The 13,477-nt window shown below is 31.4% G+C and overlaps 3 protein-coding genes across 4 annotated transcripts in view; 1 reads left to right on the top strand and 2 right to left on the bottom strand.

The window, feature by feature from the left end:
- Nucleotides 1-3,083: 3,083 nt before the first annotated feature.
- On the bottom strand, nt 3,084-5,456 carry LOC116844055. The gene is made up of 6 exons (XM_032815148.1): nt 5,096-5,456; nt 4,524-4,683; nt 4,111-4,279; nt 3,829-3,953; nt 3,382-3,578; nt 3,084-3,292 (listed from the first exon to the last, which is right to left on the bottom strand). Exons 1-6 carry the CDS (start codon nt 5,261-5,263, stop codon nt 3,188-3,190), a joined length of 924 nt encoding a protein of 307 aa, XP_032671039.1. The 5' UTR covers nt 5,264-5,456; the 3' UTR covers nt 3,084-3,187.
- Nucleotides 5,457-5,477: 21 nt separating this feature from the next.
- On the top strand, nt 5,478-8,781 carry LOC116844056 (zinc finger CCHC domain-containing protein 10). Of its 2 annotated transcripts, XM_032815149.1 has the most exons (4): nt 5,480-5,753; nt 5,976-6,128; nt 6,786-7,018; nt 8,595-8,781. In XM_032815149.1, exons 1-3 carry the CDS (start codon nt 5,719-5,721, stop codon nt 7,009-7,011), a joined length of 414 nt encoding a protein of 137 aa, XP_032671040.1. In that variant the 5' UTR covers nt 5,480-5,718; the 3' UTR covers nt 7,012-7,018; nt 8,595-8,781. The 2 variants fall into 2 exon arrangements, with proteins under 2 accessions (XP_032671041.1, XP_032671040.1); XM_032815150.1 differs by having other exon boundaries at nt 5,478-5,626; nt 6,786-8,781.
- The window catches only part of LOC116844053 (DNA replication licensing factor Mcm2), a 6,727-nt gene continuing 820 nt past the window's right edge, over nt 7,571-13,477 (bottom strand). The window contains exons 3-15 of the mRNA XM_032815146.1: nt 12,997-13,160; nt 12,711-12,793; nt 12,448-12,630; nt 11,934-12,145; nt 11,585-11,777; nt 11,246-11,449; nt 10,812-11,043; nt 10,471-10,721; nt 9,976-10,140; nt 9,489-9,794; nt 8,806-8,988; nt 8,560-8,715; nt 7,571-8,259 (exon numbers count right to left, since the gene is read on the bottom strand). Of these exons, the coding sequence (XP_032671037.1) occupies nt 8,131-8,259; nt 8,560-8,715; nt 8,806-8,988; nt 9,489-9,794; nt 9,976-10,140; nt 10,471-10,721; nt 10,812-11,043; nt 11,246-11,449; nt 11,585-11,777; nt 11,934-12,145; nt 12,448-12,630; nt 12,711-12,793; nt 12,997-13,160 (2,461 nt within the window). The 3' untranslated portion in view covers nt 7,571-8,130. The remainder of the gene's footprint in view (nt 8,260-8,559; nt 8,716-8,805; nt 8,989-9,488; nt 9,795-9,975; nt 10,141-10,470; nt 10,722-10,811; nt 11,044-11,245; nt 11,450-11,584; nt 11,778-11,933; nt 12,146-12,447; nt 12,631-12,710; nt 12,794-12,996; nt 13,161-13,477) is intronic.

Genomic DNA, 13,477 nt, shown 5'->3' with positions numbered 1-13,477 from the left:
TGCGTCCTCATACAAGAAGAATTTTGTCAGGTTGTCTCAAACAAGGCGTTTGATGTCACGAAAATTGCGCTAATATCGGAACAACGTTCTGCTGCTGCTGTGAATTGTTGCTTATTTTCTGACAAAAGAACGCAATTAATCAAGCGTAATAATCAGAATTAAACGTTTTAACTCCAAATATGGCGTAATGAAACGTCATTTCTTGAAATAATAATATTTTAAACATGTGCTGGTTGTAATAGCAAAGTATATATTAAATGTTTGCATCTGTGTCTATCTGGGGTCGCGAAAACGACATTCACATTCGCGAGTCGATTAAGGAAGATTGGAAGATGGAACTTAGCAAATTCTCGACTGAAAAACGAACGACAGAAGTATTCCAGATTTAACGTGTCTAACAATATGTTGTCGCTTCTACGCATATACATATATACTTTATGTGTATGCTATTTGTCTACGAGTATCCATGCTTTAACGAACAAGAAAGAAAAAGGAAGAGAGAGAGAGAGAGAGAGAGAGAATACACTCGCGTATTCGCACCTTACGTATGAGATTTGTCTCTTAATTTCCTGTTTTTCGAGTATGCAAAAATCTTCGTAGCTCTGAGCGCAGTCATTGTGATCGCTATATTATTAAGTATGCAAGTTTTTCATCATTAATTTACACTACACACAGGGGTGCGTTTTAAGGGAGAGAAACACCTTTGCCGCGCGCATAGAAAACTTAAATTCGAAACACTGTAACTTTGCCTTTAAATATTTTCCATGAAATATTCATAAATTGTCATAAATATTCTATTGTAATATTCTACTGTGAATATCTAATGTATAAACTCATACAAATTATATTTGTATGAGTTTACATTAGGTGTCAATAAAAATGTTGCTCGAATTAGGAAATAAAAAAGCGAATAATGGCAGAACAGCAGCCATTTCTGTAAAAGTTCCGCTTCTTTCATAGGCCTGATAAACTCTTGTAAAAATTGCTGAATGGAAAAAAAGAGATATACTCTTAATGTGCAATAAGTAAATTCGTTAGTTGCGCGCTAGCATAGCCGATTTTTCAAATAATTTTTCAAACCCAAAAATTATCAAAAAGAACGTTTTTAAGAAAAAGCGCTTCTTCTTAAAATAAACTTTGACAGACTAGTGCGGTCACAATTTTTGGAAAAAATTGGCAATCGGCTTGGTAAAGGCGTCTTATCCCCCCCTCCCCCCCAACGGCGGACGAACTGCGAGTAATTTGCGAAGCGCGAGTGTCTTATGAGGTTTTATATTTTTTCGCGCACGTTTGCATGGTGAATACTGCAAAATTCAAATAGCGGAACGTAGACAGACGAACGTCCGGCGATAGAGGAACGTTCGTTAAACAACAAAGGCATTCACTGATCGGATAAAACGAGTATTTGTTAAGTCTGAAAGTTGAAACTCTTTTTTATTATATCGTAGGATAAAGGTTGCAATGTAACGGTCGCCATGGGCTGCGAACTATTAAAGTTGCGCGGGAGACGTCCCTTCGTCTTCGAAAGACGCACGTTTCTTGTTGGTATCAGAGAAAGGAGGAACTTACTTTATAAAGTAAAAGCCGTAAAAATCATTTATTTAGCGTGTTACGTGTATAATGTTGTACTGAAAGAAAAAAATATCTAAGAAATAAAAAAAGAAGAAATATTCGGTATAGATACTGATAACATATTTATTTTCTCTCTTTTGTATTAATATACATATTTTTATGTTGAGAAGCGCTTCATTTTTCAAATACAAAATTTACATTTTCCTAAAATCATTGTTTCTTATGAAAGCAATTATTTACTCTATTTAAGCCAGAGAATTTAGGATTAAGTAAATATATTACTAGTACTTACCGAATAAATATTTTTCATTCTTTAGATATTCTTTCTCTCTCAGTGTATGTAAGAAATAATGTAAATTTTTCTATGACGTCTGTTTTGTAGAAGTCTTCGCGAAGTGTTTAGCGAATAAAAAATAGCATAGTTTTATACTTTGCGCTTAGTTACATACGCACACATACACACACACACACACACACATACATATATATTTATCGTTGCTTTTTACGTATTCTATGCCATTAATACAGAGTTGCGGAAGTGCGTGTTGGCACTTTCGCAACTCTTCTTTTATTCAAGTATTTCATTTGTTGAAGTTGCTTGTTTATTATATTCAGTGATTATATATATAGTATTGATATATTAAAACTCTAAGAATATGATTAGCGAAGAAAGAGTGAATATTTAATTTTCTCATTTCGAGTCGATATCGAGAAGCCAGTTAAGAGCATTAGAAAATTCACACTACAGAAAGATACGAACGTTATTAATGCGTATAACTGCAAGCATACAAGACGCGATTCTAAATGTATCGTTGAATATTATTCGTTAATTAGATTAACGTTTCTACAGAATTGTCCGATGTGCGCCCGTGGCGACCGTTTAATTTTAAATTTAGTCTCTCATTAGAGTATGTAATTGAAAGTCCTCGCGCGTGGAAAATCCATCGAGTCATTCACATAAGCAAGTTGCCAAGATCGGTGATATAAAATACGATGAAACTGTTAAACAGTTAAAAAAAAAAAGAGACAAAAAGATAAAAAAAGGAAAAAGAGAAAACAAATCTATAGACGACACGTAGTCCCCTCGTGGTTTGCAAGCGATAAATTGACATGACAATTGCAAACGCACAATACGCTATTCCGGGATAATAACATTTGTTGAATAGTCTATTGCGCAACACGATTGTGTAATGTGTATAATTCCAGGAATATATAATATTAATTGTAATCAAGTGTACATTACGTAATTATATATGAGAGGCTGTATAAATATTTCTAAATACATAAATATATATATATTATGAAATATTTTCCCGAAATCCACACACTTCTGCTTCTTGCACAACCCTCTTCATGCATTTAGTTTAATGTGTGCAACATTTATATTTCTCGGATATTCATTATATTAAAATTTATTCTTAGAGTATAGTAAACATTACTCGCGCGCGCCGAAGCATATACTACGTGTATGCTTTAGCATTACGGTTCTTTAACGAATTCATAATATTTGCTACAAGAAACCAAACTTCCTTTATTTTTTTAGACATCTTCAATTTCTACATTGTATTTATATGCGTAAAGATATATATATGCTTACAGAAAAAAAAGGAAGTAATTATTGATAATAATGATTATAATTATCACGATGCTGCTCAAACCTGACAGAAATATCGCTACGTTTCTTTGGAGTAAAATTTTTGTATCTTTCGTCATGGTTAAGCTGTAATTACATTGTTACATGTTTTATTATTTCATTTTAACATAATATACTTAAATTATTAAACGAAAAGAAAGCCATTTTCTACATACTTCTGTAGATGCGTTCGTGATCCTTGTTTTCGCACTGAATACGATAGTTTTTTGAAGGGATAATTGCGGATAATTCTTCGGAGTCTTAGTTACTTCTTTTTTATTAGCAGCAGCACTTAATTTGTCATCTTTCAAGTGCAATTGATTTCTTAGTAACGGTTCCCCTTTATTGTCGCGTGCCTTCTTGTTCTTTAAATCTGTGGGGAGCAAGAAAATATCGTGTCAATAAAATATTAATAGAAACATTGTAAAAATAATTATTAAAACTTATACTTTGTTCTTTCCAAGAGAATTAAAATTATAATAAATCAATAGATAAATCGATAAATCGATAGATAAAAATTGATAAAAATTCGATTTGATTTAAACGAATTAAATTAATATACTTATATAGAAAGAGTTAACTTATTAAAGATTATATGTTAAAATGATTGCATATATATATACTTTTGCAGTTTGAATCATTTTTACGTCGTGTAATTTTATCGCTGTGATTAGGAATTATTTCGTCATATATTGGCATTGATATCGGTGTAATAATACCACCTGAATATTCTCGAGGATTTATTAATCTATAGAGAAAAACAAAAAGTTAGTAATGCGTTTTAGAAAAATTATAATAGTTCTTTTAAAATAATAATTATGTATGAAAAAGCAACGCATAATTTTCTCTCTATATAATATTCATATAATTCCCATATAATAATCGTAAAAAATTTATGGGCATACCTCAGTAGTTCTGCAGCATCATCCGAAATTGATTGCAATTTCTTTAATTTCATTAACGCATTCTCCACATCTTGCTTGATATTCTTTTCACGATTAAGATTAGAAATTTTTGCTTTAATAGCATCAATTTCATTTATGAGATCCATCAGCTCTGAACTCCTTTCTACATCTAATAGAATTATTTTCAGTATATATATATAATGCATATTTAAATATCCTTTATACATTCAACAGACCCAGATAGCAAAAAATCTTCAGAGAATGTTCTGGGATGTTCTTAGGATGTATGAATGTCCTTAGAACATCTTTAGAATGTCCTTTGAAGATTTGTGGTGTACGGGAAGTTATGTTTAACTTATTTGATTGATAAAGCTGTCCAGATAAACGTTTTATTCTTTGCTGTGTAGTTTTACCGTCGTTTAAATTATTGTTCTTCCACTTTTTGCAAAGATCAATTTCCGTAATAAAGGGATAATATCTAAAGATGACAGAGAAATTATGTTCCTGCGAGAACTGCCACACCTGATTGCAATATGAATCTTTCAGCGACCACACTTGATTATTTAATTCGATCTAAATTGAAAATAAAAATGTTCGTGCTTAATTAAAAGTGAGATAGACGTTATAGTTTTAACTTGAATATATAATCTTATTAGGGGAAGTACGATATGATTATTTTAATGTTAATAAGATCTTCTATTTAAAAACACTGTATTCTTAATCTAATATTTGTGCTTTCAATAAAAATTATTTTTAAATAATGAAAATATATTTTTTTTCTTTGTTGAATCATATAAAATGAATTGATGCAAATAATTTTTGTTTGGTGCTGTGTGTAGTTTCATTTTAAGATTTAAATATCAAAAATAAAAATATTTTTAGAACAAGAATATTCTCTTTTTCTATGTATATATACTTGTCGTTTAATAATATATAATTAATAGTAATATCAATGTGCAATTATGAAATCTTACTAATTTATTACCAGCTTTTGTTTCTCTTCCTTTAAAATCTTCTCTTTCTCCAGCAAGCTACTTTGGCACATATTCGTTACATCTTTCGTGACACTCAGCTCTATACTTTTAATTCCGTATGTGGTCAAAAGAGAATCAGGAACAATATTATTAGTATCGTTTACAAAGGGAAGCGACATTTTTTAATCGTTTCCTCTTTTCGTCTGATTCGCTATTTCTAAAAGAAGAACGAAAAAAATTTTTAAATATGGAGATTTGCGGTTATTATAAGATATCCCTATATTAAATTTCAATCGAAATCGAACGACTACTGGACAACTTCCGTCGACCAATGAGCATGCGGTTTATTTCAACGAGTCGACGATTGAAAAGTTGTCATTCTGACGAGCGTTTAGTAACTGGACGGGCACACTTAATGGTAAAAGAGCCACAGGCCTGAAACCAAAGAGAAAGAGAGAGAGAGAGGAAGAGAGAAAGAAAGAAAGAAAGAAAGAGAGAGAGAGAGAGAGGACAAGCGCGCCGATAGAGAACGAAATTCTTCTGTATGTAAACAAAGTTTAAAACACGAGATTAAAAGCGTGATTACGATCGATTTTGAAGTTTTTTATGGTATAATTATACAAAGAAACGAACAATGAGCACAAACGGCATAAAATTGTTAAAGAAAACGTGAGTTTATGATTCCTAACCCATTCTTGTAACTTGAGAAACTCTTCATAATCTTGAGATATATATATATATATATATATACATTCAGATTATTATATATATAATGTGGTGATATATATATCTACATCTATATATGTACGATTATAGTGTTCAATTAGCTTAATATATGTGTTATCAGATAAGGCTAATGAAATCACAATGATTTTCCTTCTTTGTTTGTAGACACGCATATCCTCCACAAGGGATGCGTTGCCAAAAGTGTCTGGAGATGGGACACTGGAGTTATGAATGCAAAGGAAAAAGAAAATACTTGCATAGATCCTCTCGTACTGCTCAGTTAAAAAAGGTTATGCAGAAGCAACAGGATAACAAAGAGTATGTACATTGAATTTTTATCAGACTTGATTATCGCAAGATATAAAAGTATTAATGCCTGGACATTCTTTTTATTTTGGTCTTTAAATATGAATATTTAAACTTTTAACATAGAATACGTATACATATACTGAACATACATATGTATATCCTATGTTAAAAGTTTAAATACTTGTATTTAAGTATTGAAACAAAAATGTCCTGGATTAGATATATGTCCAAGCATATTGATACTTTTATCTCGAGTTTGTTTTTGTAAGCTGAGATTATTGTAAGTTTCTTTATATAGTGTTATTTCCTTTTTATTTTCATGGTTTCTATAGACATGTAAATTCAAAAAATTTTCTATAGACATGTAAAGTCAAAAAATTTTGAAAATGATACAAAAATTTGTCTTGGCATTAAAAGTAAAACTATTTATATCTTTATAATAATAGACTTTAGATAATTTTTTGTAAGTTGATTATAGTAAGTTTCTCTATTATTTATATATTATTATATATTCTCTAGTATTATTTTTATTTATTTTTATGGTTTTTGTAGATATATGAATGTAAATAATAAATACAAAAATGTTATAAAAATTGATTTCCTAGCACCAGAAATAAAACATTTTCATACAAAGGTAAAAATTATATAAATGTATCATATTTTCAGACAAGAGCAAAAGGAAGAAATAAATAAAAATCATGTTACGAAGAAAATGAAAAAGGAATCTAGCAGTTCCAGCGACTCGAGTTCTTCCAGCAGTGAGACTAGTGATAGCAGTAGTAGTGAAAGTAGTAGTAGCAGTTCTTCATCAGACAGCGAGTCGGACTCTAGCGACAGTGTATCTAGTAGTAGTAGCAGCAGTAGTAGTAGTGATAGTAATAAATCCACCTAATAGCACGGTAAGAAAATATTCTCTAATATCTTGTTCTGTATTGATAATAGATCATTCCGGGCCGCCGAATAAAGTGACTTAAAAAAAGTATGAAAGCAGAAATGAAGGAAATGTGGAACTCTCGCGAGATTTACTTCACATTGTACAAAGCAATGCATATGATATTTCATCATAACTCAATCTTTCCTTTCATTACATATATACATGTGTATTTAATTAAATATTAATGATTATTAGTGAATATTATTATAATTTGATCACTTAATCATGTCACAGTTTTATTGCATCAAGATTTGCTACTCTAGTTTCTGTTATGTTTAACTTTTTTTTTTTATAAAAATATATACAGTGACATGCATATTTTATGCATATTTTATGTAAGACTATTCTTGTCATTGATATTGCAGGACATCGTGCGTTAATATTATTTTTTTTAAGAATTTTTGATATTGAATGTGACATGAAGATCTGTCACTGATCAATGTAGAGTTAATAGTTAAACATAAGACGATTATTTTTGCTGCGCTACTGTGCGCACATAGTACTTACAATATTGATATAATTGCTTTCTTAAGAATATATTTAACGAGGGTTTCACATGTAACAATAATATAGAAGGATCAAAGGATGTCATCAAAGGATCAAAAAATTTAGGAGTATGCAGTACTCGCTAAGATAAACAAAAATGTTAAGTTTAAAAGATCTTTTAAACATAAAAGCGATGTTTAGTTCTGATATGTGCACAATTACATGAGTCTAAATATATTTTTATAGAAATCGATTCTCCTAGTCATTTTGTAAACACTTTCCCACACAACGTGGTGGGAGACTCGTTCAAAAGATGCCCTACTTTTTTTAGGTGTCTTTTGAACTTCTTTAAGACGTCTTCGAGACATGCATGGTGTGTGGGTTGTTTCTCTATGTATTTCTGTTCCTAAATTTCTCGATCCTTAATTTGTTATAATTGTATAATAATAAGATTGGTATACAGTGTGTTAATTAGGCTTTTGTCAGACAATTAACGATATAAAAATTTTACATTGGAGGATATAAAAAATTATACTATTTTGTTACACAATTTAAATACATATGCAAAAATATAATGTCACTTTTCTCGGATCAATCTTCAATATCTTCGGGCAGAGTCTGTACTATCACTTTTCTTCTTGGTTCGAAAGTGAAATTGTTTGTCTTGAATATGTCACTTTCGTAAAATGGATGTAGATTGTGTATGTCGATCTGCTTAGCCTGAAAATACAAAATTTATTATTGATAACGTGAAACGCGACATATGAATATCGTGCTAATGTAAAACGGATAAAAAACGAGTTTCTACACAGACTCAAAAAAGATGGACGAAAGTATTGTGGAAACTTCACGCATCGAAACATATTAAAATAAGATGAAAGTCTTGTGTATTTGATGTTAAGAAAATTGACCGATTCTCTCTCTCAATGCGTCATTTTTAACCAATTTGTAATTGATAGTAATACTGCGTTATAATGCATGTAATTTTCATGCCAAATTTAACGCGATTTATTTTATTACCCGCTCTAATAGATCTTTTTCTGAAATTTCAATAGTTGCGATACGTCCGCCGTGCAAAGCCTTTTGAAACGCCAAAGTGTCCAAAGTGATTTGTCGTAGTATGTAATACAGGAGTTCGCTGTGATCTTTCTTGTATGACAGATACTTCTGGAACGTCTGTAACAATATGTACATTCGGAGATTAATTAGTGTTGTGAAATAAAAAGTGGATTAAGGGTGCAAGTGAGAAAGTATATGTGGACATACCTGGCGCATAGATTTCATTACAGAATATTTTTGTGTATCGACAAAACTATCGAGGGCCATTCTGATGGCGAGATTCATGTCGCTTTCCTGTACGTGATCTCTTAAATGCATCTTCGCGCTAGCTTCTGCCATACGAATAATGCTTTCTATATGGCGAACGGTGATTGGCAAACTCCCAGTCGCCTGTAATGAAATAACGATGTAGTAGTTTTTAACTCGACGTATAAATTTTGCCGTACCTTCTCAAGAATATTCGCCAAGTAGCATTCTTATTTAAAAGTTTCTCTTAATTTTTTATTTTGGAAATTGAATATTGCTTTAATAAGGGGATATCAGATGGTTGTATATAAATGTTTCGAAAATTCGATTTGAAAAATGGTTTCAGTAAGAAAAAATTAAAACTTCATTATAAAAATTATAAAATTTATAAAGAAATAATTTTTTTCGAGATAAAGTAAATTATTACTAGATAGTTTTAAAAGCGCTTCACATTAAATGACGAATGTAAAGAGACCAATAAGAAAATATTTTTGTTTTTTATAACATTATATACTGTATTCTTAAGAATATTGAAGAGATAATAATGATGTATCATAGTACTTTTTATCGCTTAATCGATGTTTAATATCCTCTTCTTTTAAAAATGCCCATTATTCGAGAACGAGATTTTCTTAACAACTTACCAAGCTCTCTTGTCTCAGTTGACTGTACAATTTCGCTACTTTGTCCTGATCAATGTTGGTCAGCTTGGGATGTACATTCTGTTTGGCGTAAACGATATACTTTTTGAGAAGATCTTGCGGAATGGATAAACTCTGTATAACGGGATCCAACTCTATGGCTTGTGTTCTTTCTGTGCTCGTGGGATGATGCTTGATGTGCGAATTGACAACGAATTTGGCCAGATGACGGTCCTGCATAGGATCGATCTCGTCCTTGACTATGCATAGCGCGTCAAATCGCGAAAGAATCGGTTCCGATAGGTCCACCTGCGTAACAATATAATATGTGATATTTATGTATACATATCTACATATTTACATAACTTTATAATTTTGTAATGACATCTTATATCTTCTGATTATTTTCTCTAATGTTTCGGTCTGATAATTTCATACGTCACAATTTCGAGAAGACGCTCAAAGACTAAATCGTTTCACGGGTTCGTACATTTTCTGAAAAGGTCATGCTAGGGTCGTATCGACCGCCGATAGGATTAGACGCCGCTATCACTGCGCATCTGGCGTGGAGAGATGTGACGATACCGGCCTTGGAAATAGAAATACTCTGCTGCTCCATAGCTTCATGGATGGACGTTCTGTCTTGATCGTTCATCTGGAAAAAGATGGAAACTGTAGCGTGTCTCTGACGACAAAAGTATTCTCGTTAGAATCAGTCATGATGTAAATTAAGATTTATATATAGATATAAATATTAATATCACACTCATATAACATAGATATTGACATAAGAGCTGTGTGTGAGAGTTCTAATAAAAATAATAATATAATTGGGACAACTAATAATAATGCTGTTACCAATAATTTATTACTAACTTTAATTACCGATAATAATCATGACTAAATTACTTATAATATTTACGGCGAGAGATTGTTATAGTGTACACTTTTTTTATATATTAATAGTTAAATATAAATTATATACTTTGTCGAACTCATCAATGAGACATATTCCATGGTCGGCAAGGACTAAAGCTCCAGCTTCTATAGTCCACTCTCTGGTGGTAGGCGATCTCCTCACGTAAGCGGTCAGACCGACGGCCGAGGCCCCCTGACCGGTGGTAAACACTACCCTGGGTGCTACCTTCTCCACATATTTCAAAAACTGCGACTTGGCAGTGCCGGGGTCGCCGCATAGCAAGACATTTATGTCGCCTCGAACCTTATGCTTGTTACCTATATGCCCATATTTGATATAACACAAATATAAAGAGAGGGAGAGAGAGAGGATGCGTAAATTCATAAAATAACTTGATGAAAAAGTACCAGGATTTTTCGGCTCGCCGCCAAATATCGATAACGCCAAGGCTCTCTTGATATTCTCATGGCCGTAAATTGAAGGTGCGACACTCGCAACAATGCGATCGGCAATGCGTTGATCCTTGCTCAAAGCGAGTATATTCGAGATATCTTCTTCTGTTAGCGAATCCACGATCTCCTTCGAATCTTTGACGAATAAGTGGTTAGCTAATAATACTGTGGAAAATACTGGGAAGCCCTATTGTGCAAAGTAAAATAAATTAGAAAATTTTTGTCTGATTTATATGCCTGAAAATAAGATTTATTTTGCAAGCACATGCATAGATACGAAATAAATTAATAACACACATAATGCACAAAATAGATTAATAACACTTCGAGAAATGTAATAATTTCACAGTTATAAATATTTAATCGATTTAACGTGTTAAAAAGCTTACTTGTTCGGTGTTTAAAGAACCATCGTAATTATTGGTGTAAATAGCGGTAACGTCTATTTCATCTCCTGGTTTGCAACGATCGCAGAGATCGGATAATAGAATACAGTCCTTACTGCGAGGTATTCTACCAGCTGGTATTCTACCTGGAGACTCCTGTATTGTAATCTTCTGGTAGTTCCTGTATATCGTTTTTTCCATATTGACCTAAAACACAATACATTTATATATAGATATAAAATATAATTTTTATAAGATAATAAAAATTCAGAGAATAAAGAACCTTTCAAATAATAGAATAGCAGTGCAAAAGTTAACCGACTTGTTTAAAGCTCGACTCACCATGAACGGACCAATGCTCTGACACTCGGGACACGAGCCTGGCTTGACTTCCGTGTTCTGGGATTGAACGAAAGGTCCGAGGATATAACCGCACTTTGTACAATCATATTTCACCACTGATAATTGCGGCAAAACTCCCGTTGTAGCCGTGACGACTCCAAGAGTGCGGACCAATTGATTCAAATGGAGTTTCCTATTATGTAAAATTAAAATTACACGTTATGTACGCGCATTATACACTGGATGTGTACATATATATTCTTGAGATTCAAGTAAAATAAAATAAATAAAATAATATATTACATAGGTGGAATTAGTATATATCACAGAGTTAATTGCGGATTTTTACCTGAACGTGCGTAACTCCTCTATCAACGGCAACTCCGATATTCTCACGTGAATTTCCGACGTGACTCTTTCGTAACTAGGAAAAATCGTTAGTACCAGTTCTTTCGCCACTTCATCAAATATCTCAAGCATTTGAAATGGCGCCTCTGGTAAGAAATAGGCCAAAACATGTTCCTTACTGGCGAGAATGGGAAATTCCACTACGAAACTCGCCTATGGAAGTAAAGAAGCTACATAAGATATTAGATAAAAAAAATAAAATGTCTCGGGACGATAATGGTCATTTTATTTTCAAAAAAATAAATTTCATGCATATAAATATGGATATAAGTACAAAATATACATTTTGCTTATTTCCATACCATAGAATATGTTAATAATATAAGTATTACGAGAAAATTATACTAGTAGTTTTGATTCCAAGGTATATATGATAATTAAAATAAATGAATAAAAATTATATTTTAAAGCAAAGTTTCCTTATCAGAATTGTGTAATATGATTCAATACTAAACCTGATTACTTTCGCACATGTGGCGAATACGTTCTTTATACATGTACTGTCCCTTCGAGTTTGTATGGGTGCGAAGAAAACTCTTGAAACGATTCGAAATTTCCGTTCGTGGTCCTAACATCATGACCCATTCTTTTACCGAATGCCCTTTTGTATCCTCTAAGTTTTCAATGGATTCGATCATCTAATATAATAAGAAAAATTTATTATTACCTTTTGAGAATGTTTTTATGCAAAGTTATACTTTTATGAAAAGATTATTACTTCAGCATCTTCTAATACACCCGTAGCAGCCTTTTCAGCCATACGTCGCTTGCGTGCCTGTACTTCTTCTTCATCAGTTTCATCTAAAAGTATAAAATAAAATGTTTTCAAAATATACTCAATTATTACAAATACATTTGCTTAATTTTTATACAGATTATATTATATAAAATTGTTATTTACTTAATAATATACTTAATACTACTTAATATTTTATATAATAATTCTTTTGATATAATAATAATATAATTGTTTTGTTTTCAAAAAGAATATAGTAAAAAATTACCATAAAGCAAATCGCGATCATCTCTTATGATGCCTGCTGCACGATCTCTTTTTCGCATTTCAGTTTCAGCAGCTATACGTTCTCCCTGAGATATGTCTGAATATTCTTCTTCATCAAGGAGATTGGGATCATATCTGTCCAATGCTGACATAGGCCGATAATCACTATTGAAACAAAATTATATTTTAATGTTGAATCCCCAATCTTCATTTTCATTACCATACATAGGATTATAAATATTGTTAAAACATTATTAGTAAAGTATTTTTTTTGTTAAAATTATTTTTAAATAATGTATATCATTCTTTAATATTTACTTAAATAACAAATACTGAATATTTTAATAAATTATATGATTGATATAATTTATTATATCAATTTATATATTACTTTATTGATTTATACATTACTTATAAATTATTATATTCTATACATATATATATATATATATATATATATATATATATATATATATATATAT

Source organism: Odontomachus brunneus, unplaced genomic scaffold (genome assembly GCF_010583005.1).
Source record: "Odontomachus brunneus isolate Ranch 3 - 2012 unplaced genomic scaffold, Obru_v1 Obru_scaffold_039, whole genome shotgun sequence".
Lineage (NCBI taxonomy): Eukaryota > Metazoa > Arthropoda > Insecta > Hymenoptera > Formicidae > Odontomachus > Odontomachus brunneus.
Note: the sequence above shows the minus strand (reverse complement) of the source record. Positions and strands in the feature narration are given on the sequence as shown.

What these genes read in the sequence shown, in the direction of transcription:
- LOC116844055 (XM_032815148.1), bottom strand. Translation starts at nt 5,263, where the DNA reads ATGTCGCTTCCCTTTGTAAACGATACTAATAATATTGTTCCTGATTCT. An exon ending in AGGAAGAGAAACAAAAGCTG is followed by an intron (nt 4,684 to 5,095) that starts GTAATAAATTAG and finishes TTTTCAATTTAG; the next exon opens with ATCGAATTAAATAATCAAGT. An exon ending in TCACGAACGCATCTACAGAA is followed by an intron (nt 3,293 to 3,381) that starts GTATGTAGAAAA and finishes ATGTAATTACAG; the next exon opens with CTTAACCATGACGAAAGATA.
- LOC116844056 (XM_032815149.1), top strand. Translation starts at nt 5,719, where the DNA reads ATGAGCACAAACGGCATAAAATTGTTAAAGAAAAC. An exon ending in ATAAAATTGTTAAAGAAAAC is followed by an intron (nt 5,754 to 5,975) that starts GTGAGTTTATGA and finishes CTTTGTTTGTAG; the next exon opens with ACACGCATATCCTCCACAAG. An exon ending in AAGCAACAGGATAACAAAGA is followed by an intron (nt 6,129 to 6,785) that starts GTATGTACATTG and finishes TCATATTTTCAG; the next exon opens with ACAAGAGCAAAAGGAAGAAA.